General features: G+C 44.8%; 1 protein-coding gene across 1 annotated transcript in view; it reads left to right on the top strand.

Annotated features, from left to right (window-relative positions):
• The first annotated feature begins 571 nt into the window (after positions 1-571).
• Positions 572-24954, top strand: part of ppm1h (protein phosphatase, Mg2+/Mn2+ dependent, 1H) — a 31246-nt gene continuing 6863 nt past the window's right edge. Inside the window, exons 1-7 of the mRNA XM_042109298.1 lie at positions 572-1224; positions 10541-10703; positions 11715-12074; positions 17608-17720; positions 18302-18386; positions 18610-18728; positions 24192-24255. Coding sequence (XP_041965232.1) covers positions 992-1224; positions 10541-10703; positions 11715-12074; positions 17608-17720; positions 18302-18386; positions 18610-18728; positions 24192-24255 — 1137 coding nt within the window. The 5' untranslated portion in view covers positions 572-991. The remainder of the gene's footprint in view (positions 1225-10540; positions 10704-11714; positions 12075-17607; positions 17721-18301; positions 18387-18609; positions 18729-24191; positions 24256-24954) is intronic.

The following is a 24954-nucleotide window of genomic DNA, read 5'->3' as shown; positions in this document are numbered from 1 at the left end:
TGTTGCATCAGGAAATCAGGGCTATTGTGGTATTTGGTATTAACACCCCCCCCTACAATAAGTGCCCAAAAAGCGTTGCTATATGGCCGTCTAAGGGAGGGACTTGCCAAAAAGGACTTTGATGGTACTAATGTAGTGGACGGTGGCCGAAAGCGCTGTGTGCTTCTTAGACTGATTGAAAACCCTCATCGAGGTTCATTTCTTCATCAGTCTCTACTTATAACTAATGTGTGATGATGCTCTATGCATTACAATTATGAGCATAGAAAATGTTGTTACAAAACTCTGTTTCAGAATGAAATGCTATTAGAAAACATATTTTAACTGACCATAATTAGGTCAATAAAAGCTCTGCAGTATAAACGCATAAATTAGGAATACACTTCAACAACTCTTAGGTCTGTAGGCTCATTAGCGCTCTCTGAAGCCTGTGAGGACATTCATGAGTGCAGTACACAGCCTATTTACCGGAACCCTCAGTAAAACATCATTAATAGCATAATATATTACTCAATCCCAGCTGAAACCATACCAGCATGATGATGACATGACTCAACAGTGTCAAATGTTCAAGGAACACAGGAAACAGCCAGTGTTAGCGGAGTCCTATGCTGCACTCATACGCACGATTTCCAGAATGGAAGCAACTGTCAACAAAACCTCTACCTAAAAGCACTGTTGGAATTTGGAGATGTCGAGATGTTCTGTAGCTAGCCTACGAGATAAATTCCGAGAGAAGACTGACTCATTGGTCTGACATTAAGCTGATCAGAGCAGTGGCTATGAGACCAAATCCCACAACAGGACTGTCACATGACTAAGCTCACCATTAGTTTATTTCCGTGTTCACTTGGGACTGTATGAAACTGTGAGGGGTGCCCGTCTTGTCCGCGCAGTTGGATAGAACACTGTGCCAAGCTGGGGTGGGGGGTAAATTCGGAATAGGGAGACCACCACAGTATACAGCAGGGGCGCACACTGTAGCGGGACCATGCTCACACGAGTGAAATCGGCCGTAGCCAATATAATGGGAGGCATCATGGCTGGTGGTACCAACGGCGATAATCTGGGCATCTCCGATTTACCGCTGAAATTTCCCTACATGAGACCGGAGTTTTTGGGTCTGTCACCTGACGAGATCGAGTGCTCCGCGGATCACATAGCGCGACCGATCCTCATCTTGAAAGAGACGAACAGATTGCCGTGGACTACAGGATATGCAGAGTAAGTGCTGCGTCCATGTTAAAGTAATAGGCTACAGCATCTCTAGCGTGTTTTCAGCTGTCTTATAAACATGACAGATGCTGACACTTAAAGGACAATTGCATAGGCTACAATGCTTTAGAAACAACGTATTGCATTGTAGCCTATACGCATTCGTCCACCACCATATAGGCTACAATTTAGGTATCATACGCGTCATGTTATAGGTTATGCAGTAACAAATGCACAGGTTAAACTTGGAATAAAATAGTCTAAACATGTCTTTTGATTACAGTACACAGTACATAGTCGCTTTGATAGCCCTGTTCTACCTGGTTACCAGTTCATCCAATCACAGCAACCTAACCTACAGAAGGCCGTTTTACAGATGATGGGTAGCCTAAATAAAACAATGCGAAGCTCGAAATAAAGGATTGAAGGATATTCATCAGTCAATTGATTTTCGGCGAGGGAAACTCGCTTGAGAAAAACATTGTAAGTTTCATTCGCCTTGCACGGCAGTCCACCTCTGAAAACGCGTTGGAAAAGTCAGTCCTCCGTCCTCGCGCAATAAGGACAGGCGACGTCACAGCAGATGAGTGAAAAATGGTTCAAGGTTTAATGTTCGAGAAATCTTCGAGATAAATCGTAGGCCTAATCTCAACTGGTTTAACTATATGTCTACCCTGTTTACTCTTTATATACGATTGTATAGAAATTAGTTGCCTTTACCTAATATTTAGTCTGGTCATGCAGCATATTTGAGGTCCAGTTTAATTTATTTCCCTTGTGTTCATTAGCCTAATTACACACCGGGCAACTAATGACTGCTGCTGTGACGATCTTTAATCATGAACATTGTATTCGTGTATGAAACGTGTAGGCCTACTGATGTGTAGGCTAGGCTATGTGAGTATTCATTGGCGTCCATCTGTACCTGTGCTGTAGGCTAACTTAAAGGGCAGTGAATAAAACAAAGTTAGGCTACTTCAAAAATGTATGAAACTAGTAAGAAATGTCCATTTTCCCACATTAGTACATGGTACACTTACAGTATACAGTAGCCTATAGTACATCACTGTCATAGACAGGTGATTTTTCAGTATAGTCACTCACTTCCCAGTCCTGGTTTTGCAGTGGATGGTGTTTAGTGGTTATGTGGATGTGTAGTCATGCAGCTGAATAAAGAAAGCCTCTTCTCATGCAGCCATGGCAGTGAACTAACTTAAAACAGCTGAACTGCTTGGTGTCCTGTGGGTACAAAGCACATTCAGTCCCCAGATAGTCCGATAAAATGTCAACATTGACATCAGCACATGGCAGCATAGTGTTTCGGGCCTTTACAAACTGTGCCCAACAGCCATTCTGTGGCGGTGGCTTTACTTCTCCACATTCAATACACTTCTTGTTGAATTGAAAGTGATTCTGGTCCGTGGGAATCTGCACCCTGTGCTTTGTGGAGTGTGCACCAGGCCTCGGTGGCTTTGAGCAGTGTTGTCATTTTGTCAACAGCTGGCTTTCCAGCTGGTGGACTCGAGAAACCCCTCTGAGTCACTGTCCAGGAGAGCAGGAGAGGCACAGCCAGGGATTAACCACAGCTGCTTCTTCCTGCAGGAAGATAAGCTGAAAACCATGATAAGGAATTGCTTTTTGTCATCAGCCATGCTTGCTTACACACACACACACACCACACCACACCACACACACACACACACACACACACACTCTTGCATTTATTGCCATATAGGCTCCAGTGGTAGATAAATTAGGATGGTTCTGCCGTATTCAGTAACGTCATGTTGACAAACAGCAAATGACAACAAAGTGTCTGTGCATGTGGAGATGTTAGATGTAAACGGACAATTATGATGTTCCGCACATTACATCTGCAGTTCAGCGCTTCTGCATTTCCTGAGGGACTAATGGATAAATCCATAAATCTCTGTCAGTAAAAGACTTTGTGTGTACAACTGAAATGACCTTTTCTTATCACAAAGCACACTGCAGAACTTTGTACTTTGACAAAATATTTTCTACACGGGCTGACAAATATTTTTGAGTGTCTAGTACAGTAAGATACCTTTGCACTGTACGACTATTGGGGTTAACATATAAATGTAATCATATAAAAAAATTGTCAGCCATTAAAAATGATCAGTCATAGAAATCACTCAAGTTACAGTAAGGTAAGGGTCTAAATTTCTCTACCTTTGCTGACTGTCCAAGATTTTTATAATCTCATAAAATATCCATCATTTCTTGGCTGAGCTAAGCAAGTTGGGTGCAACAATGTGTCAGAGCTTCTTCGAAGAATGGCTACAACATACAGACACAGATACAGAAAATACGCACAAGAATGGCTACAACATACAGACACAGATACAGAAAATACACACAAATGCAATGCATTTGTTTGTTTACTATTATGAGAAATGTCACTCAGCCTGATTGACATTTAATGATTAATGTAGTAGTTTATTCACTTTGGCATGTGCTGTTTTTGTCCAAGTGAAGCACAGTCCAAAGCTTCACTCAGAAACAGTGGTTGTATGGTCCAGCGTAGTGTGAAATCTCAACAGATATTAACACATGCCCAAAGTCAGGTCCACTCCCAAACACAGAGCCTTTCAGTGAATTCATTTAGTAAATACTCAGAACACATCATCCATGCCAAATGCCTTGATGTGTGTGTTGACCCAGGGTAATTTGTTTACCATCCCAGACGGGTATTCCGCAGGTGAAAGGGGGTCTTTCTGCCAGTGCCTTTGGCTGAGCCGGATTTTGTTTGCTCTATTTCATCTGCCAGTGAAGTAATGAGTTGGCTTCGATCACAGCGTAGAAGATACAAGGCTCTTTCAATACTAACAGCCGGACATGCCTCTGGCAGGGGCTGCCGGGGGGCCAAGTAGTGTTACTTTTGAAAATTTTGTCAGGCATTGGCCTTCACAGTGCTCCCCCATACGCTACTTTACTGTTGGACTCAGTGTGTATTAGTTTAGGTTCTCTCTTGTTTGAATTTACTTTCAGTTCTGCCTTAGTCTGGGTTTCATGTTGATTCCAATGTAATTGTGTTACTGCCCCTCTGGCACGGGATCTCATCTCAGCATGTCATGGCTCTTCAACCCCTTTCCCCATACACACTCCTAGTTAGCCTGCCTCCACGACAAACAATCTGCACTAGCTGTACCATCCGAGGACAGAAAGGGCATCAGTTTAAGATGTCAGACCAAGACAAATTAAGGATTACAGTCAAAGTCTTTCCCATTCCTGTACTCACAAGGGTATTGTCTGATCCTCTCACCCGAGGCACGTCATGTGTACACTGCAAATGTTGGGGATGGCTGTCTGCAGTCTGTAGTCTCTCAGTCATGAACGCTGATAGGCCTGTGTACAGGGGGAACAGTATAGGCATTCTGTCCTGCTTTCACTTCCTCTCTGTTGACCAGGAGCAGAAGTGTTTTGTTGTTTTCTCCTAACAGTAGGTTAGTTGAATATTTTGTGGTTGCCTAGTTACTTGTTAGTGTGGAGTATTCAGTAAACATCCAGGGTATAAGTAAATGTGAGTGAGCTTGAAATCGGTTTAGTTCACAAGGGCACACATTGGAAATATAGAGAATAGTTTCTTTAATCTAATAAAACCAATGAATTGATGGATAAGTTGTTTTTGCCAGTATTGTTGTGGTGAGATTGTAACAAATCTAGCCTGGGAATACCCATACGAGCCTTTGGCAAATGTCTGATTTGCTCTGCAGGTCTGTCTGGCCATGAGGCCTTTGAAGCTCATTTCCAATGTCACACGGGCACGCAAATACTATCGCTAATCCGGCATGGACGTGTATTTCTCTTAGGAATTCAGTAAACAACTGCATTAATAACCTTCGTTTACAAGATTGTTGCACTTCTGAAACTATTTGGCAAGAGTTTAATGCACCAATTTAAGTTTCATTTCACTGCTAGTTACGCCCCTACTGAAATGAACCCTGTCCACACCCACTCTCAGTTCCAATGGAGAAGGTCTGCATGCTAACCAGACTCTAACAAATCATGTTTTTACATAACTTCATGATCTTTATTTCTTTGGGTATTTGATAGTTGTCCAAAGTTGATTATAGCTTCACAAAGTGCACTGAGAGATTAGTGATCCTGTGAGTGCCTTCTGTGTCACACAGCCTGAAGCGGGATGATGTGACATTAATGGCATCCTGTGACCTGTATTGTCCAGTTCTGCTCTGATATTTGATTGACATATCTGTGTTGTGACCCGTGTAAGGACAAAAGTCACATCGACTTCGGTGTTAACAAGTACAGAACCATGGCTTTGTGGTCTTTGAAATGTTAAGAGGCTGTCGCTCTCTTGAGAAATAGTATTAGCCAATGCACAATTCTTTCTTATTACAGTAGGTGAAGTCGTGTAGGTAGGAGAGTAGAATAAACCTCACTGTCACATTATCAGTCATGGCATCATCATAACCTCCTATTTTTTCATATTAGTCTCAGTGTTTTGCACACAAGCGATGGAATGAGGTTAAGTGTATCAGGGCATGAAGTCTAGGACTCTATCTGACCATGGGACTGAGAGAAGGGCCTTATATCATCATCACACACCAGGGGAGCCATATCTCCGCGGAGAGAAAGCAAACATCCCCAATGCGGTTTGACACTGCCCTCTCTCCATGCTGAGTAATGTCAGTAAGCATGGCATTGTCTCTCGCTCTCTCCTCTGTGTCTCTGTCTCCTACCTTAGCTTTCATTGGTAGTCGACCTATGATGACTCTGTCTCTGGGTGAAAGAGAAAGCAGCAGGTATCTGGGTTCAGTAGTAAGCCAGGACACTTGACACAGAACACAAATCTCCACCATCACAAACACCCCCAACACACACACACACACACACACACACACACACAAAGAAAGCTGGGGCCAACAGATCAATTAAAAGGTAGCCATGGAGACCAGTGCTGCTCTCCGTTTCATGACCAGCATTAATTAGATGAAAGACTAAATTGCCTTCATCCTGTTTGCTATGACTAATTAGAAGCCCTGGGCAGCCACCCATAGAGAAGGCAGCCAATCATCCCGTGGTGAGCTTCACCCTCTTCCTGGATATGCGCTACATAGAACGTTGAGGGTTCTGAGCACTGTCATCCCTGCTTCATCATCAATGCAGTATCTGAAAGGGTAATTAAAAGCTTGTGTCTATGTGAGATTATTTAAAAAGCAAGGAATTTGAAACAGCATCAAAGCTGTTCTTTGAGTTAGTTAATTACATACATACATTGTATTCATTTCTGTTTACATGTATTAAAGGAACACGCCAACATTTTGGGCAATTAGCTTATTAGCACTGCTACTTGGGCGGAGTGATATGCATGAAGCACCTGAAAAGCTCCAGTTTTACTTCTACAAATCCCAAATAGCAGTGCTTCGCCTGAATGAGAATATAGTTCTAAGTATGTATATTCTTATAAAATCGCTGTGTCTAAATAGGGCCCGAGCACCGAAGGGCGCAAGGCCCTATTGTTTTTGTAAGGATTATTATTATTATTTATTATTATTTATTATTATTATTATTTTAACTTTGTCTCAGAGCGTTTTCCTTTTTTGAGGTGGTTAAGATGGGTGAAAAGTCTTGAAATTTGGCACACACATCAGGTGTCATGCAAAGCAGTTAGGCGTGGCCCAGGGACTCAGTAGCGCCCCCTTAGGTGATTGATGCAGTGGTTGGCACATACTTTCAGCTAGGCAGACCAAATTTGGTAGGTGTGTGTATCTCCCCAAGATGAACAACTTTCGTATGTACAATGCATTAGCCACGCCCAACAGGAAGTGAGGTATTACTAAAATGTGATGAATTGTGATGCCAAAAGAGGTGCTTCCCATCGGTGAAAACGCATGAAATTTGGCACACACGTCAAGAGGTACCATGAATACACAGGGGAAAAGCCTTGGCACTGGGCTTGGCCCAGGAACTCCATAACGCCCCCTTATGTCACTGTGACTTGTGGTGGCATATAGTTTTACATACACACACCAAATTTGGTGGTTGTATGTAACTCCCAAAAACAATCAACTTTTGTATTAACATGCCATTAGCCACGCCCACAGGAAGTGAGGTAATTGAGATTTTGTGCATTGTGGACATGATCAATTTTAACGTACTCCTTCTAGACGATTGATCCGATTCATGTGAAAGTTGGTATACCGGTACATGATGCCAATATGCTTCTGCTTGTGAAGCTTTTTTTGATATGTTGTAATTTAACGAAATGGCGAAACTATGAATTTTAATACCCTTCCACATAAACAATAAATGTGTCTTAATTCACAATGCATGGCTTGAAATGTTTTAAATTTCACAGGTCTTTGAATACCATGGTAGTGATGATATTCGCATGCCCATAATGCATATTTGGCATATCTGTCACATGATCAATTTTAACATACTCCTCCTAGACAGTTTGTCAGATTCATGTGAAATTAGGCAAATATGATGGCAAGATGACGCTGATGTTAAATTGCCAAGGGATTTTTTATATGTTGTAATATGTTATGATTATAATATCTTGCACATAAACAGGAAATGTGTCATAAAGTCAAAGTGCATTGAATGAACAGTCTGAAACTTCTCAGGTTCATAGATATTATTATTATGAGAATAATCAGAACTCCTATTGGCCTGCCTGGCATAGCGCCACCACCTGGCCAAACAGGAAATGTGTCAGAATGGGCAATGCCTTAACTGATTTATTTGAAACCTAGTAGGTATACAATATTGGAAATCATTATTGTGATGATGTGCACATATCAGATGGCTAGCATAGCGCCACCATCTGGCCAAGCATGAAATGTGCCAGAAATGTTCTATGCTTTGAATGAATGGTGTGAAACTTAACAGGTTAGTAGATATTATGATTATGATGATATCCAGACACCCAAAGGGCCTGCCTGGCATAGTGCCACCACCTGGCCAAGCAGGACATGTGCCAGAAATTGTTAATGCCTCAACTTATTAATATGAAGCTTGGTAGGTATAAAAAATTGGAAATCATTATTGTGATGATATTCACATGTGTAATTCCGATGCCTAGCATAGCGCCACCATCTGGCCATGCATGAAATGTGCCAGAAATGTTCTATACTTTGAATGAATGGTCTGAAACTTAACAGGTTAATAGATATTATGATTATGATGATATCCAGACACCTAATGGGCCTGCCTGGCATAGCGCCACCACCTGGCTAAGCGAGAAATGGGCCAGAAATGGGCAATGCCTTAACTGTTTGATCTCAAACTTTATAAAATATTGGATATCAATATTCTGATGATATTAACTTGTGTAATTCCTATGCCTAGCATAGCGCCACCATCTGGATAAGCAGGAAGTGTGTCAGAATTGTTCTATGCTTTGAATGAATGGTCTGAAACTTCTCAGGTTAATATTATGATTATGATGACATCCAGCCACCCAATGGGCCTGCCTGGCATAGCGCCCCCACCTGGCCAAGCAAGAAAATGTGCCAGAAAATAACATGCAACAACAAATAGCACACGCATCTCAGGTTAACAGATATTATGATTATGATGATATCCAGACACCCAATGGGCCTGCCTGGCATAGCGCCACCACCTGGCCAATCTAATTCGTAGCCTATGTAATTGTAGTGTAGCGCCACCTACTGAATGCCGTCACAGTAAAATGTAACGTAGCAGAAAGTAATCTGAATGAACACCCTGAAACTTCCTAGGTTAATAGATATTATGATTATGATGGTTGGTTCAGTTGGTTCTGAACACCTCAATGAACTATAAGCTAGGCTAACGGTGGGTGCGTCAGGCTGAGTTACTGCACGCACAGTGAGGAGAAGGGTATGTAACATCTTATCTAACTCTGGGGGAGACAGCGAATAAGCTAATTTCCAAAAATGTTCTCCCAAAATTTCCCATGCGCGCATGCACGGTCAGACACGGCCATGGTGGCCAATTGAATCAGCCCACAATAAATAGTATCATACTTTATGTGGCATGTTTAGAAACCCCAATGATTGCAATAATTGCACTTAAAAATGCATGTGGTGTAGGTCATTATGCTGAGTGCTGTCTGTTAGTGATTTTGTTAGTATCAGGAATAGGGCTGGGATAAACGATTGTTTTTTAAACAATTAATCTAGCGATTCTTTTTTCGATGCATCGATTAATCTAACAATTCATTTTTTCAGTCTGATTCGATTTCGATTCGATTCGATTATCGATTATTTCCCCATTAATTCACTAATAGCAACTTATACATGTTTATTTACATATCTGAATGAAAAAACATGAATTCTTTTACATTGCAATATACGTTTATTGCTTTTTAAGATTACAAAATAAAAGACTATACAATTGCAAAGTAATGCATTCTTAGTCAGAGGTAGCATTCAATAAAGTTCAGTAGTGTATGTCTAATTGAGTCATTTAAGACGTTCGTGTGGGAATTCTTGCAATTAACATTAACACAGTTAAAAGGCTGCTGATGTGTGGATGCAATTCATAAGTAGTTAGTTCAAATAACGGTTCGTACTTCTCCTTTGGACAAACACTTTTGAGTCTTGGAAAACACTTTTCATTTACATCGGGATTTTGCAAACATTCATGAGCCCTGCATGACAAATACAAGCAGCTGCAAGTAAGCATGCTAAACTTGACATCCAAACAGTATTCTAACGTTAGCTTTGAGATACTGCTTCATTGCATACTGTAACTTAACTTAGTTTAGTCTCCTCAATGTACTATGTTGTGAAAAGACCTTAGCAGAGTTTACTTTAACTTTAATTCGGCAGTTTTAATGCTGCAAATTTGCGCAGCATGGTCACGATGCTAAGCGGATTTAATAGCAATTTAGCCCACTGTGTTCTGCAGTGCTTCTATGTGGCAACAACAATCCTTCAACAATCGTGAATATTTTGTTAAATGCACATGCAGAGGAGGAGCAGCCATAGACAGTAAAGGGAGCAGCGGGTTTGTTACGAGAGAGAGCGGGCGGGGCGAGGAAACGCTGTGTGAGTAAAAAGTGCTTATCTTTAATTTAAATAGTAGGCCTACAACATAGAACATCAATGTGTGGTGGCCGGTTTTGATTTCGTGGTGCCCAGCCACAGATTAGTCAACGTATGGAAAACACTGAAGATGTAAAATTAAAAATATTTAGCAGCACACGTTATGCTTGACGAATCGACGCTCATATTTCGCGTCGACGTATTTTTTGCGTCGACGTCATCGATTACGTCGACGCGTTGTCCCAGCCCTAATCAGGAAGTGAAGTGGTGGGCTGAATGATGAGTGTGCGGTGGTTATTCAGGGTGATCAATGCAGGGAAGAGTGCTCTGAACGAGGACCAGGCCTGCTGTGAAGTTGTGGCCCTGAAGAGGAGGCCAGCCCCCTCCACCCCCAGCCACACCCCGACCACCCACAGGCGCTCGTCCCTGCCCAACGGCGAGGGTCTGGGGCTCCGAGAGAGCGCTGTAAGTACCGCTCCATGCCCCTCCGTCCCCCCATTTGTGTCGTCTCGCTTGGTTTCTCTCACTCTGTCAGCTGTCTCAACAACAACCCATTTCAGCTCCCCATGGCTATGCTATTCCAAACCAGGTCAACCAGTTTGTGCAGAGGAGCCCGCCACATTTTTCTGCCATGTCATCATGCATGGTGCTTTCGACATTTGTCAGATTCAGTTTACATTTGATGTTCCCTCTGTATAACTGTCAGGTAGCATATATGTTACTACTACTGTACTATTGACAAACATGACAAACATGCAAGAATTGTGTGTAATAATGGCATTTTAGTGTAACTGGCCATATAGTAGTAACCTGACTCTCGCCAGATGAATTCCGCCTAGCTCCACTCACATCCATCTGGGATCGCTTCCATTGAGAGTGATTTCTGCACCAGATTTTATGGTAGAGCCAATCAGGACGCAGTTTCATAGATGTGACGTATAGCGTAGAAGCGACTGTGAGACTGTTCTCAGCGTCACGGGTTGGCTTCGATGTGAGTGGTTGAAGTAGCACGTCAATAGATGACGGACAAGTGGCTTATCCAATCATATGCAAGGATTTTTTGATAAGGCCCAGCCTTCTGAAGCACCACTCCAATGGATCGATCCCAGATGGATGAGTGGAGCTAGGTGGAACGAAATTCATCTGGCGAGAGTCAGGTTAATATAGTAGACCATCTGAAATAACTTCTAACTGCTTTATTTTAGCTTAATTTCATTGAACCTCTGAGAAGAAAGGATATGCTGTGTATATTTTATACAGTGATAGAATATTGATTAAGATTGTAGCCTACTGTTTTCCAATTTCCCAAAGAACATACTTATGTAGTGCTGGACAAAATGTTCAATTTTCTGGAAACACCTGATAGAGGACTAGAAGAGTAAGGTGACCCAGTAAGAGGTTGTAATGACGTGTCCATGTGCCTGGTGACCCAGTAAGAGGTTGTAATGATGTGTCCATGTGCCTGGCCACACGCAGGACTCCGAGGGGCTCGTGCTGCACTACTGGGGCCTGTTTGACGGGCATGCGGGCTCTGGCGCCGCCGTGGTGGCCTCGCGCCTGCTGCACCACCACATCCAGCTGCACCTGCAGGAGGTGCAGGACATCCTGCGGAACCCTGCCGTCCTGCCCCCCACCTGCTTCGGCGAGGAGCCTAACCACCACCAGCATCTGTCCCCAGGGGGTGCTCAGCGGGCCCTCACCCGGGCCGCCTCGCTCCGCGGGGCCTCAGGGGCCCCCGGCTCCCCCAGCACGCCGGCCCCACGCTTCTTCACAGAGAAGAAGGTCCAGCACGAGAGCCTGGTCATTGGTGCCATAGAAAACGCTTTCAAAGACATGGTGAGTGCATAGGACCTGCTGGCCCCCCTAAGGTCAACCAGTTACCAACGAGGACTAAATCAGGCATACAAAGTCTTGTGGTGATTCTTATCAATTCATTCTTTACAACAAAAACATGTTACATTTATGTACATTGATGTTTACATTTACATTTACAGTGAGAGGGTACTACAGTGTCAGTGGCTTACAATGAAAGAGTCACTACAACCATCATCAATGTCACACCCACACCGGGCTGAGGCATGAGCACCATTTTGCACCACATACTACCATTAAAGCCATTAAAGGGATATTCCACCATTTGGTTTTCCACCTCCCCTTGAGTTACCGGTAAACAATTGAGTTTTACCTTTCCCCAGTTCATCCAGCCGTTCTCTGAGTCTGACAGTAACACTTTTAGCTCCAGCTCATTGGTTCAGATTAGACCGTTAGCTTATAGGAGAGATGCTAACGGTCTAATCTGATTCAATGAGCTGGAGCTAAAAGTGCTACTAACAGACTCAGAGAACGGCTGGATGAACTGGGGAAAGGTAAAACTCAACAGTTTAACTTAAGGGGAGGTGGAAAACTAAAGTATTTTCCCAAATGGTGGAATATCCCTTGAAAGCTTGGTATTATTAATGGGACATTAAAGCCATTAACGCTTGGTATTATTAAAGCCATTAACGCTTGGTATTATTAATGGGACTTTTAGTTCTCTTTTTGTTCAGTTGACAGGAACTCAAACGATGTTAAATTAACAAATAAATATATTAGTCTTGTCTGACCTGTTCTCTAAGGCGTGAGAGAATGAGAATCATGCATCACTTAATGAGACTTTTTTGGGAGGAAGCAATAGAATTCCGCTTTTGCTGGCACCATTGTCGCAGAGCAGTGTATAAATGACTTGCATGCGTCAGGGCTGTGGCCTCCGTAGTCTAATGATCATTACTGAGAGTGCAGAGGCATGGCAATTAAGGTTATGGGGAAGCAGGGGACCTTTGCTATCCTCAGCGTCATTATGAAATCATTTAGCATCATTAAGTGCACTAATCTCAGCACTAGCCAGACCCCACTTCACATATTTTTTATTTTTACGAGATTAAACAGAGCTTGGGACAGGAAACGGGATGTGTTTGGGCACATCATAAGACCCCGCCTCTGGCTTGTTTGAAAAGGCCAGTAGATCCCTAGATGAGTAGCCACAGTGAGTCAATTTGCCCCGTACGCCTGGGCTAATCCGTAACATGCCACTACTCCACTGGGACAGGTAACATATGGTGCCAGTCCACTGCTGCGGAGCTAGCGTGCGGGCAGGGGACCACCGGCGGGAGCAGTACGTGGGTGGACCAGACCGCCATCACCATCAGGGGACTCTGGACGTTAGCTCCCAGTCAGGACCACTTTAGTGATGGCCTCTAGTGGTTGCTGCCCTGTTCCAGACAGGGCGTAAACTATCAGTGACGTGGTGAGAATCTAATCTACTATAATAGTGAAGGGATTTGGGTTTAATCTCATGAGGCAGAAATTACTTTATTAACCACTGCGACAGAATAGGACCCTATTCAACAGTGGGGCACCTGGAACATTAACACTGGGGCAGTTACAAACTTATTTAACAGTGTGGCACGTAGAACCTTACTTAACACTTGGGCAGTTAAGACCTGATTTAACAGTATGGCCAAAGATCCTTGAGTACCACTTCAACCCTAGTCTCTGGTGGGGCACTTAGAACCTTACTTCATGCTGTTTCATGTGCCAGAATAATAATATAGTGGTGTGTGTGTGTGTGTGTCTGCGTGTGTGTATCTGTGTGTGTGTGTGTGTTTGCGTGTGTGTGTCCATATTAGTGTACATCCTTGTGTGACTTGGCATTCAGAGCTGGGGTATACATTTTCTTCTAAAATGTGCTCTCATCAGTAACATTTAGTCAAAGTTCTTTTTCTGTATCAGTATATATGGAGCATGGTACACAACTGACGATGCTAAGAAGGCATGTTATTGACACAGTGTACCATAATATGCAAAATGCTAAATGTTTAACCAATTAAGCAGCATTGCTGTGTCACACCACTAGGTGGCAGCATGCTACAACTCGTATCATGCTGCAGACCCATCCTTAGTTTAACTGTACTCGGTGTGGCATATGATTCTGCAGCTCTGAACCATTTGTCTGATTGAGGAAATGTGCTGCCTTCGTTCCCTGAGCCATCTTGTGCTCTTTATCAAGCACACATTGCCACACACTCATCAGTTTACTCTGCCTGAGTTGCTCAGATAAGATAGCAGAAGTGTGCCACGAAATTATGCACTGCATTGTGTCGTGTATGTGCTGTATCTAATCAAAAGCATAACAAAAATGTAACTTAAGCATTAGATAATATGTATAAGCACTATAGTTGATCAGATGTATGACATTCTACAACAGACAAACAGTTACAGTAAAAGGAAACCATAAATCAAATAAAACCATTAATCATAATGACGGTGTGTAGAGGTGGAGTGTCTGGTGGGCAACATGAAAGAGTCGATTTGCCACTCTCTCCTCACTGCAGGAGATTTCATGAAATTGGACCTGGTTGCTTCTCACATTCTGCTCCCGTTCCTCCCTCCCTCCCTCTCTCTCTCTCTCTCTCTCTCTCTTCTCTTCTCTTCTCTCGCTGTCTTTCCCTGCACCTGCACCACAGACAGCATGGAAATGTGAACAGACTCACTCACAAGCCATCTTTTTTACCCTGTGTAGTCACACCTCAGCTTATCCAGGCTGCCTCCGTTCTCCGCACCCTTTTCGTGCCCTTGACGTGACTGTCTCCTCCCCCCTCCCCCTCCCCACACATCCTCCACCCACCCACTCGCTCTTCTTCATGTTCTGAAGATGAAGCTGCTTTGGCTCTTTGTTCTTGCTCCTCACCTCTCCATTCTCCAGGTGCCTAATCACAAGCGCAGCTCCCCTAATGGCAGCTGTGGCTGCCGACTGTCAGGAACGCTTCGGTGGGCGCAGACTTTCTGGTAGAAAAAAAAACGGGTGTCTGGAAGTTCAGCGGCTTATCTTATCACTGATGCCGGTATTATCGGTTTGTTGCTGACGTGAATCGGTCCATTACTGTCTCAGCGACTTGTGTTTTCTTGTCTCTCTTTTTTTCCATATTTTACCCTTTTTCTTTTTATAGAGAAGCTGCCTCAGTCAGATAAAGACTGGCCAACGTGCAGACATCAAATATGGTGTGTGTGTGTGTGTGTGTGTGTGTGTGTGTGTATATGTGTGTGTGTGTGTATCCGCCTTATCGCCATCCTTGTTTGTGTACACTAGTGGAGAATGGTGAGATTCCAGGCCTCGTCGCTCTGCAACACAGATTGGAGTGAAAAGCATCCCCCCTCCAAGCCTCCCTCTTGCACCCCCCCTCCTGCACCCCCCCTCCAAGCCTCCCTCTTGCACCCCCCCCTCCTGCACCCCCCCTCCCCTGCACCCCCAAGTCTTCCTCCTGCACCCCCCCTCCTGCACCCCCCCCCCCCTCCTGCACGGACACATCAGTGAACTGCTTGTAAAATCTCCAAAAACTTTACAAGACGCTTCCTATTGTGTCTTATACTGGCACACAGGAAACAAGAATGTATTCTCTTGTAACTGAGGTCGTTATGTCACATGAGTCCATAAAAAGCAGCCGTGGCGTAGGACCTGGTTAGCGTTTCGGACTTGTAACCGGAGGGTTGCCGGTTCGAACCCCGACCAGTAGGCACGGCTGAAGTGCCCTTGAGCAAGGCACCTAACCCCTCACTGCTCCCCCAGCGCCGCTGTTGTTGTAGGCAGCTCACTGCGCCGGGATTAGTGTGTGCTTCACCTCACTGTGTGCTGAGTGTGTTTCACTAATTCACGGATTGGGATAAATGCAGAGACCAATTTTCCCTCACGGGATCAAAAGAGTATATCTACTTATACTTATATAGGGATCAAAAGAGTATATCTACTTATACTTATATACTTATACACGGGATCAAAAGAGTATGTATGCTTATACTTATATACTTATATAGGGATCAAAAGAGTATGTATGCTTATACTTATATACTTATATAGGGATCAAACGAGTATATCTACTTATACTTATATATACTTATACAAAAGCACCTCTCAAACCAAGTAAAGGGCTACACCCATGCACTGCAGGATTTGTGTTTGTTGAATCTGTAGATATTTAGTGAGGTTGTTACAGGTCCTTGAATGCTTGGGTAAAGTAAATTATATAACAGGCTGAACATGGCTTTCATGTTGTGGCACACTGCAAGGGGAGATGGTTCAGCGGCTAGCTCTGCTACCTTTGCAGTGTGAGGGAGCTGAGTGCTGAATGCTGTAAATGGTGCGTGTGGCTGTGTTTATAATTTAGAGCATTTGTGGCATAGAGTTGTCCCAAGGCAACAGAGAACTCTCTGCTCTGACCTATGTATGTGTGTGTGTGTGTGTGTGTGTGTGTGTGTGTGTGTGTGGATGGCAGAGGGAGAGGAGAGGTGGAGAATGTATCAGGATAAAGTCGCTATTGGGACTTAGCCACTTCTTCCTTACATGCGCACGCATTGACACACACTCACACACACACACACACACACTCTCTCACACACACTCACACACACTGAGCAACCAAGCAGATGGCAAAGTCGCCACATGATGAGACCTCACTGAGACTGCCTGCCATCACCTCTTGTCACAAACACTAGGTAGTAATTCTGTGGCTTGGGAACCAGAGACCCTTAAGACACATTTTCAGTAGAGACAAGCAATTCTTTTGTATGGAACATGAGAAAAACCATCGATCCCTTTGTCTACAATACAGTCAGTCCTGTACATGAGAAAAACCATCGATCCCTTTGTCTACAATACAGTCCTGTACATGAGAAAAACCATCGATCCCTTTGTCTACAATACAGTCCTGTACATGAGAAAAAACATCGATCCCTTTGTCTACAATACAGTCCTGTACATGAGAAAAACCATCGATCCCTTTGTCTACAATACAGTCCTGTACATGAGAAAAACCATCGATCCCTTTGTCTACAATACAATCCTGTACATGAGAAAAACCATCGATCCCTTTGTCTACAATACAGTCCTGTACATGAAAAACGGCATTCTGGCTCAGTTCTACTTTACATGTAATTCTGTTGTATGTTCTATATAGTAGTGCCTCATTGAATTTAATGCCAACTTTGTAATTAATTCTGTGGTTGATCAATTATTCAACTCATTAATTAACATAATGGATTTTTAATAAATTCTTGGATTAATTAACATAATTAATGGGTTTAATTATATACTTTGGCTATGGTTTTTCCTTTTTAAAACTCTAGGACACGGTTGTTATGGGCTTTTGCCTGTCCATTGACCATTTATCGCATATTGATTTATGAAGGCATGGTAATTGTAACAAATGATCTAATATACTGTATATTTTTTAATCCATGTTCTTCAGAAGAACCATACATCATCATATCATCCCTCTTTAATATTAGCAGAATGTTTTATTTTTTTTGCATAAAATGATTGCTATGTTTTACCCCACAGGATGCCCAGATCGAGCGAGAGAAGGCCGTGTACAACATCTCGGGCGGCTGCACAGCTCTGGCAGTGGTGCATCTGCTGGGCAAGCTCTATGTGGCCAATGCTGGAGACAGCAGGTAAGGACGTGGGAGCTCATGGTAGGGTCTCTGTGAAGCTGCCAAATTGGGGAAGATAAACATCACATATCTATGTTTATGACAAAGTTGCATAAATCTCTGTAGGAAATTTGTGTGGGCGATATGGCATTTGAATACGTTGTAATGAGGTAGCTTATCAGTGAGCAGATGTCTCTACTAGTCCTGACAGAGATGAGTAAATGTCTTGTAAAACACCGTTGAACTTGTTTGTGAACATGAAGCAGCAAAACGTTCCTCCTTAAAATGTATGTATCTTCCTCGGTATGGTCAAGATCTTTTGGTATTGCATGCAGACAGGCCTCCAGCCAACGAGTCCCGCTTACGTAACTACTGTAAATATAAACCTAAAGGCTAAATACCACCCAGTCTCTCCCCCTCAGACCACACCAGAATAGAGGAGCCTCTGTTTAAAGAAGGACATTCTTCACTTGAAGCACAACATAAACGTTGTTTTGAAAGCACCATTCATACATGTTTCAATCGCCCTTTCGGATTTGTGTTTGTGTGCCCATCTGAAAGCATTGCACATCCATACCGTATGCCCTCTGTTCACCCGCCAGGGCCATCATCGTCCGCAACGGCGAGATTGTCCCCATGTCGACAGAGTTCACCCCGGAGACAGAGCGGCAGAGGCTCCAGTTTCTGGTGAGGCTGCTGTCAGTTCCTATTGAGTCAGGATTAGCCCCACCACACCACTCAGTCACTGCACATATCTAACAACAGAACAGAACCAGGCTGATGGGGCAGGGTTCTGTCTGGAAGAGGGATTCTATAACTCCCATGTCTGAAGGCACAGGAAGCTGGAATCACCTCTCTCTCTCTCTCTCTCTCTCTCTCTCTCTCTTTGTTTTGCTGTTGTTTTGGACAGGGTTTCATGCAGCCTCACTTGCTGGGCAATGAGTTTACGTATCTGGAGTTCCCTAGACGGGTGCAGAGGAAGGAGGTGGGGAAGAGAATGCTCTACAGGGACTTCACCATGAATGGATGGTGAGTCCTGCTTCTCTTCTTTACGCACACGGCAACGCTTCTCTACGCACGGCAACGCTGTCTATGAATAACCCTCTGAGTCACGTCCCTGCGGCCTACGTGGAAACACCAGCGGTATGTTGATCGCTGTCCGTCTATCTCCGCTTGCACAAAGGAAGTTATGAAAGAGGGTGCAAGCCATCAGCGGAGGCACATCTCAATCGAAGTCCACACAAATCACAAGGCCAAAATATAATCTTTTCAACCTGTGTTTTGCTCAGAGTTCTTGGTGATTGGTGCATTATCTATAACAGGCTTTTTGACTTGTTGTAATAGACAAATAGACCATTTTAATTGGAATTCTTTTAAAACAACAACCCTCCATCTCACTGCTATGTGTATCTCTTTTTACCCGAGTTCTTGCGAGAGCACAATTTTAATTTGCTCAGCGAGTCACTCAGTAATGATGCTTATTACCCATGCCCTTGGAGCCGAGCTTCACCAATCACATCGGTGTATCTGATATAGGCGGGCAAGAGGCGAGCTAAACACGAGCTAACCCTGGGGCAGCCGTGGCCTACTGGTTAGCACTTCAGACTTGTAACCGCACCTCCCTCCTGCACCCCCCCCTCCTGCACCCCCCCCTCCAAGCCTTCCTCCTGCACCCCCCCCTCCAAGCCTCCCTCTTGCACCCCCCCTCCAAGTCTTCCTCCTGCACCCCCCCCCTCCAAGCCTCCCTCTTGCACCCCCCCCTCCTGCACCCCCCCTCCCCTGCACCCCCAAGTCTTCCTCCTGCACCCCCCCCTCCAAGCCTTCCTCCTGCACCCCCCCCTCCTGCACGGACACATCAGTGAACTGCTTGTAAAATCTCAAAAAACTTTACAAGACGCTTCCTATTGTGTCTTATACTGGCACACAGGAAACAAGAATGTATTCTCTTGTAACTGAGGTCGTTATGTCACATGAGTCCATAAAAAGCAGCCGTGGCGTAGGAACTGGTTAGCGTTTCGGACTTGTAACCGGAGGGTTGCCGGTTCGAACCCCGACCAGTAGGCACGGCTGAAGTGTCCTTGAGCAAGGCACCTAACCCCTCACTGCTCCCCGAGCGCCGCTGTTGTTGCAGGCAGCTCACTGATTAGTGTGTGCTTACCGGTATATACTTATACTTATAACAGAAGACGATGATATTTTCAAATGCATGCTTGGTGCCGCCCCTTGAGTTGGGCCATTTTCATTACTCATAGCCAGACCCTAAATCTCTCTAGATTTGGGTCTGGATTTCCAGGCTAATCTCTTTTGGCCTTACTGGATCAACTGTAAGATAGCAGCTAGTGTCAGCTCTGCTGTAATTGCTGGAGCTGATTATAACAGAAAAAAAAGTGTGGAAAATGATCAGGCCATAATCCACATGGTGTCCGCTGTTTCGCAGTGGGAGAGACAGGGTGTCGGATTGCAGCGGAGATAGCGAGATGTGTGCAGAAGGGTCAGTGGCGCTCATTAACGTGTCCAGCATGGGAGACGATGAGAGGGCGGCGGCGAGGGCTCGCGAGTGATGAATTATCAAACACGTTCCCCCCCAAGAGGTCACTCTTCATGAAGGAGGAGCCGGGCCTCGGAGACGGATTGGCCAGACCAGATGGGCTGAAAGCTTTGTGTACACTGGAGGTCCCACTGAAGACAGTGGTGCGAGACAGATGTTCATGGAAATGTGTGTGAGAGTGTCACTCGGTCAGTTAGTCGGCCGCGGCGTGTGCGAGAGTGTCACTTGGTCGGTTAGTTGGCCACGGCGTGTTTGTCTTGAATGCTGGGCAGATCTCAGAACCGTGTTCTGATTGATGTTCGGCATTAAAACAGCTTTCTGTTCTGCAAATGTTAGGTTGTGTGTGTGTGTGTGTATTATAAGACAGAATGTGAGTGAGTGTATGTGTGTGTGTGCATGTGTGTCAGCGTGTCTACTGGCTTGTCTGTGTGTGTGATGGCGCACCTTTGGGACGCGATGGAGCCCACAGTCTAATTAAGAATGCAGAACCGTGTGCCTCTGGCTTCTCTCACTGCTCATATTTTTGCACTTTTTTCCTCCCCCACCTTCCTCCACTTCCTCCCCCACCTTCCTCCACCTTCCTCCACTTCCTCCCCCACCTTCCTCCCCCACCTTCCTCCACTTCCTCCCCCACCTTCCTCCACTTCCTCCCCCACCTTCCTCCCCCACCTTCCTCCACTTCCTCCCCCACCTTCCTCCACTTCCTCCTCCACCTTCCTCCACTTCCTCCCCCACCTTCCTCCACTTCCTCCCCCACCTTCCTCCACTTCCTCCCCCACCTTCCTCCACTTCCCCTCCACCTTCCTCCACTTCCTCCCCCACCTTCCTCCACTTCCTCCTCCATCACCGCCTATCTGTCTCTTTCTTTCCCTCTCTATCTCTCTCTCTTCTGTCCTCCTCCCCATGTCTCTGTGTCATTCTTTTTCTCTCTCTTTATTTCTCCACCCCTTCCCTCTCCCAAGCTAATCACTCTTTTCTTGTTTATTTCTCTCTCATCCACCTTTTTTTGTCTTTATCTCTCATAAGCTCATTCTCTCTCCTCCCTTCTTCTTGTGCTCCTCTCTCTCTCTCTCCCCCTCTCTCTCTCCCTCCCTCTCTCTCTCTCTCCCTCCCTCTCTCTCCCCCTCTCTCTCTCTCTCTCTCCCCCTCTCTCTCTCTCTCCGCCAGTTTCCCCTGACCCAGCTGCCTCTGAAATTCGCAGTGCAGATGGGGGGTTGTTGCGAGTGGCAGCCTCTGCTGCCTGGGGGCCGTGTTAAATTGATGGATGCTCTGCAGTGGGCATGTTCTGTAAGTTCAAACGCCACGGCGGGCTGTGGCTGGGCCAGCTGCCAGCATCTGAGTTACGATCCCTCTCCTCCTCCGTCTCTATCTCTCCACTCCTCCTCCTTTCCTCCTCCTCCTCTCCTCCTCCTCTCCTCACGCTCTCTGGAACAAAGAGGCGCTCTGTAGTCGTACGGCAGTATGCAGCATCACCACCACCCATGTAATTATCTCCATCCATGCCACCATCTCCATCAGATCTAGTCTTGTGCCAGACGACCATGCTGAGGTAGGCTTGAGATGGATTGCGTATCAAAATGGCCGTCATCATTTTTCGATCTGCCGTGGTATTCTCCATGCTTTTGTTGTTTATTTTTACACTATTGACGCAGTCCTTTCTACAATCTTTTTCGCCTCCGTGTTGTCATGTACAACTGTAGAAGTAGAGGTGCACCAAACCATCATGCTCCTTCAGTGTTGTCTGTAGCTTAGTGGTGTGAGATGAAGTCGCCGTAGCACAACTGCACACTACCTTGTCTACCTTTAACGGGTATGTCGTTAGAACCATGCGGGTACTCATCAAAAATGTATACCGGTCAGAGGAGAAGAGTGTCCATAGAGGTGTCAAGTGGAGCGGCTAGATAGGCATAATGTGAACATAATGTGATGTGAAGCCTGAGCGATGCTACTCCTCTGAGTTCCCAAGGGTCCCCCTGTCCTGGGGCCGCCCCCTCTGAGAGCCTGAGAGACGACTCGGATCTCGCTCTGGTGGCCTCGCTCTGGTGCCATCATGTCTCCGTGCAGGGGATCTAGCTCTGTGGTGACATAACTACCGCCTCAAAAGCTTGGGCTTGGCAGGGGCGCCTACACTGTGTAGATGCAGTGGAAGTATGATGCAGAAGGTCCACTAGAAATGAATGACAGAAATTTGGACATGGGAACTGGGACTAGTTAGGAACAAATTGTTTGTACTTTCCCTAGAACCACGTCAGTGTCGACAATCTAAGCGTTTGTGAGATTTTTAATGGGATACTCGAGAGAAAGGAATAATAAAAAGTTTTTGATGGTTGAATGAGTCAACATGATCAAGTAGATTATAAAAGCAGGGGAATTGCTAGGCAGTTAGAAAGCCCAAAATGAGTGATCAAGTACTACAGTAATTACCCATGTGTAAGCCACATTGTGTATAAACCGCAGGACAGTGTTTTATGCCATTTTAAAAAACAAAACCTTGTAATAACCTCACAGGTGTATTAGCCGCAGTTCTCAATAGCCCAATGAATCAGAACCAGATTGTGCTTTTGTGTGCTTTTGGACCGAGCTCTTGAGGTGGAGCCTGGATCCTGTGTTGAGCGCGACCCAAAAGTGGGCCTCGATGTGTGCTTTTGGACCGAGCTCTTGAGGTGGAGCCTGGATCCAGTTTGAGCGCGACCCAAAAGTGGGCCTCGATGTGTGCTTTTGGACCGAGCTCTTGATATGGAGCCTGGATCCTGTGTTGAGCGCGACCCAAAAGTGGGCCTCGATGTGTGCTTTTGAACCGAGCTCTTGAGGTGGAGCCTGGATCCTGTGTTGAGCGCGACCCAAAAGTGGGCCTCTATGTGTGCTTTTGGACCGAGCTCTTGAGGTGGAGCCTGGATCCTGTGTTGAGCGCGACCCAAAAGTGGGCCTCTATGTGTGCTTTTGGACCGAGCTTCCTGCCACGACTGCAGCTCCGGCAGCCTGAAAATGCTGAGTGCGAAACAGCACCTGGTGAGAGAGCATATGGGCACCTCACGGTGGAAGCAGGCAGTTATCTGCACATTTCTCTCCAAAGCTCCACTAGTTCCCCCCTTGTGACAAGACTAAGAAGAAAATATCTCATGTTACACATTTGGAAGATTTAGAAAAACTCTCACTCTCATGGTGAATGTCTGATGCTCTCAGTTAGCTTTGTTGACAGCAACATACTTGATTTTACACAAAGAATGCTGTTAAGTGGTCACATACATGTAACATGTCAACACGAGTCTCTTCTATATCTCCTTTGGCTATATAAGGAGCTGTTTCTGTATGCACTGTTTCCACATTTACTCCCAGTTGGTGACTGCTGAATAATTCACATTGGAGTGGGCTTAAAGATTCCTCTGAGCAATTACTATGGTCCGCCCTGCTTGTTGCTATATAGCACGTCTTTTAGTTGCACAACTGGCTGACATCACAGGTCCCTAGTTCTCAGTAAACAGACCTGTGCTTTCCACAGTATTCCACAATTATCAAATAATGTTCCCTTTGTAGGTAGCACACTTACAAATGTAGCAGGCATCTACAAAAACATACATTACAAAACAATAAAAACCTAAACAATACTTCTTTAACTAGTGCTGTGTAGATTAGAGGGTTAGTGGGTCTGTTTACCTCAATAGAGCTGTAATCTCTACCTTAAACTTATTTGTCTGGGCACAGCCAAGTGATGAAGATCATGCGTTCAACAAAGTCCTTACAATCCTTGACTGTAGCTACCAGCACCACTGTTTTTTCTACTGTGGTAGAATAGTCCACATGGCTTTTCCACTACAAAGGCTTTGTGGAACCCTCCTCCAGTGATCAATCTCTCACCTTCTTGTGAAGGCGTGGAGCGATTTCCCGAGAGCATGTGTGTCTGCCATAAAGCAAAAACCCATTACAGTCTCCTCTGTTCTGTGCAGGGCATATAAAACCATAGAAGACGACGACCTGAAGTTTCCTTTAATATACGGGGAAGGGAAGAAGGTAAGAAATGGTGCCCTAATAACAATTATTCCTGTGGCTTTGCGGGGTGTTTGACTGAGACTAAAGTCCAGTAATTACCATTTGTCAGCGTCTGACATTTACAGTCTGTTACACAATGCAGCCCCAAGAAAGACCATGTTCTATTTATAACTTAAATAATATAGCTTACCCTTTCGGTTACAAGCATATGAAACATGTGTATTAGTACTTAATGTGTGAATGCAGTTACAAGCATATGAAACATGTGTATTAGTACTTAATGTGTGATAGATATTACATACTATATATTCATTACTCTGTAAAATGTTTGTTAATGATCATGACTAGGCTTCGTTTGACTGAAAGTCATTGCTGCTTGAGTAAGGGGTTTGTTGACTGGGCTGAAGGATCAGGAGGAAGCACTCAAAGCTAGTGTGTGGTGTCCAGAGACGAGCTGAAATATGACCTGAAGGAGCACTGGCTTTTACCCCCCCCTCCTTGATAATACCCCCCCCCCTTAATAATACCCCCCCCCCCCCCTTAATAATACCCCCCCTCCTTAATAATACGCCCTCGTCATCGCGTCCATCTGTTTAAAGTAATGCTGACAGATGAATGGCAAATCGGAGACAGTGGGCTTCGTGTCAGACTGGCGGCGGAGGCGCTTCAAAGCCTGACTACGAGGGGGGAAAAACTGGAAATATTAATTAAAAGATGTGT

This window comes from Alosa sapidissima, chromosome 11 (genome assembly GCF_018492685.1).
Source record: "Alosa sapidissima isolate fAloSap1 chromosome 11, fAloSap1.pri, whole genome shotgun sequence".
In the NCBI taxonomy this organism is placed as follows: Eukaryota; Metazoa; Chordata; class Actinopteri; order Clupeiformes; family Clupeidae; genus Alosa; species Alosa sapidissima.
Note: the sequence above shows the minus strand (reverse complement) of the source record. Positions and strands in the feature narration are given on the sequence as shown.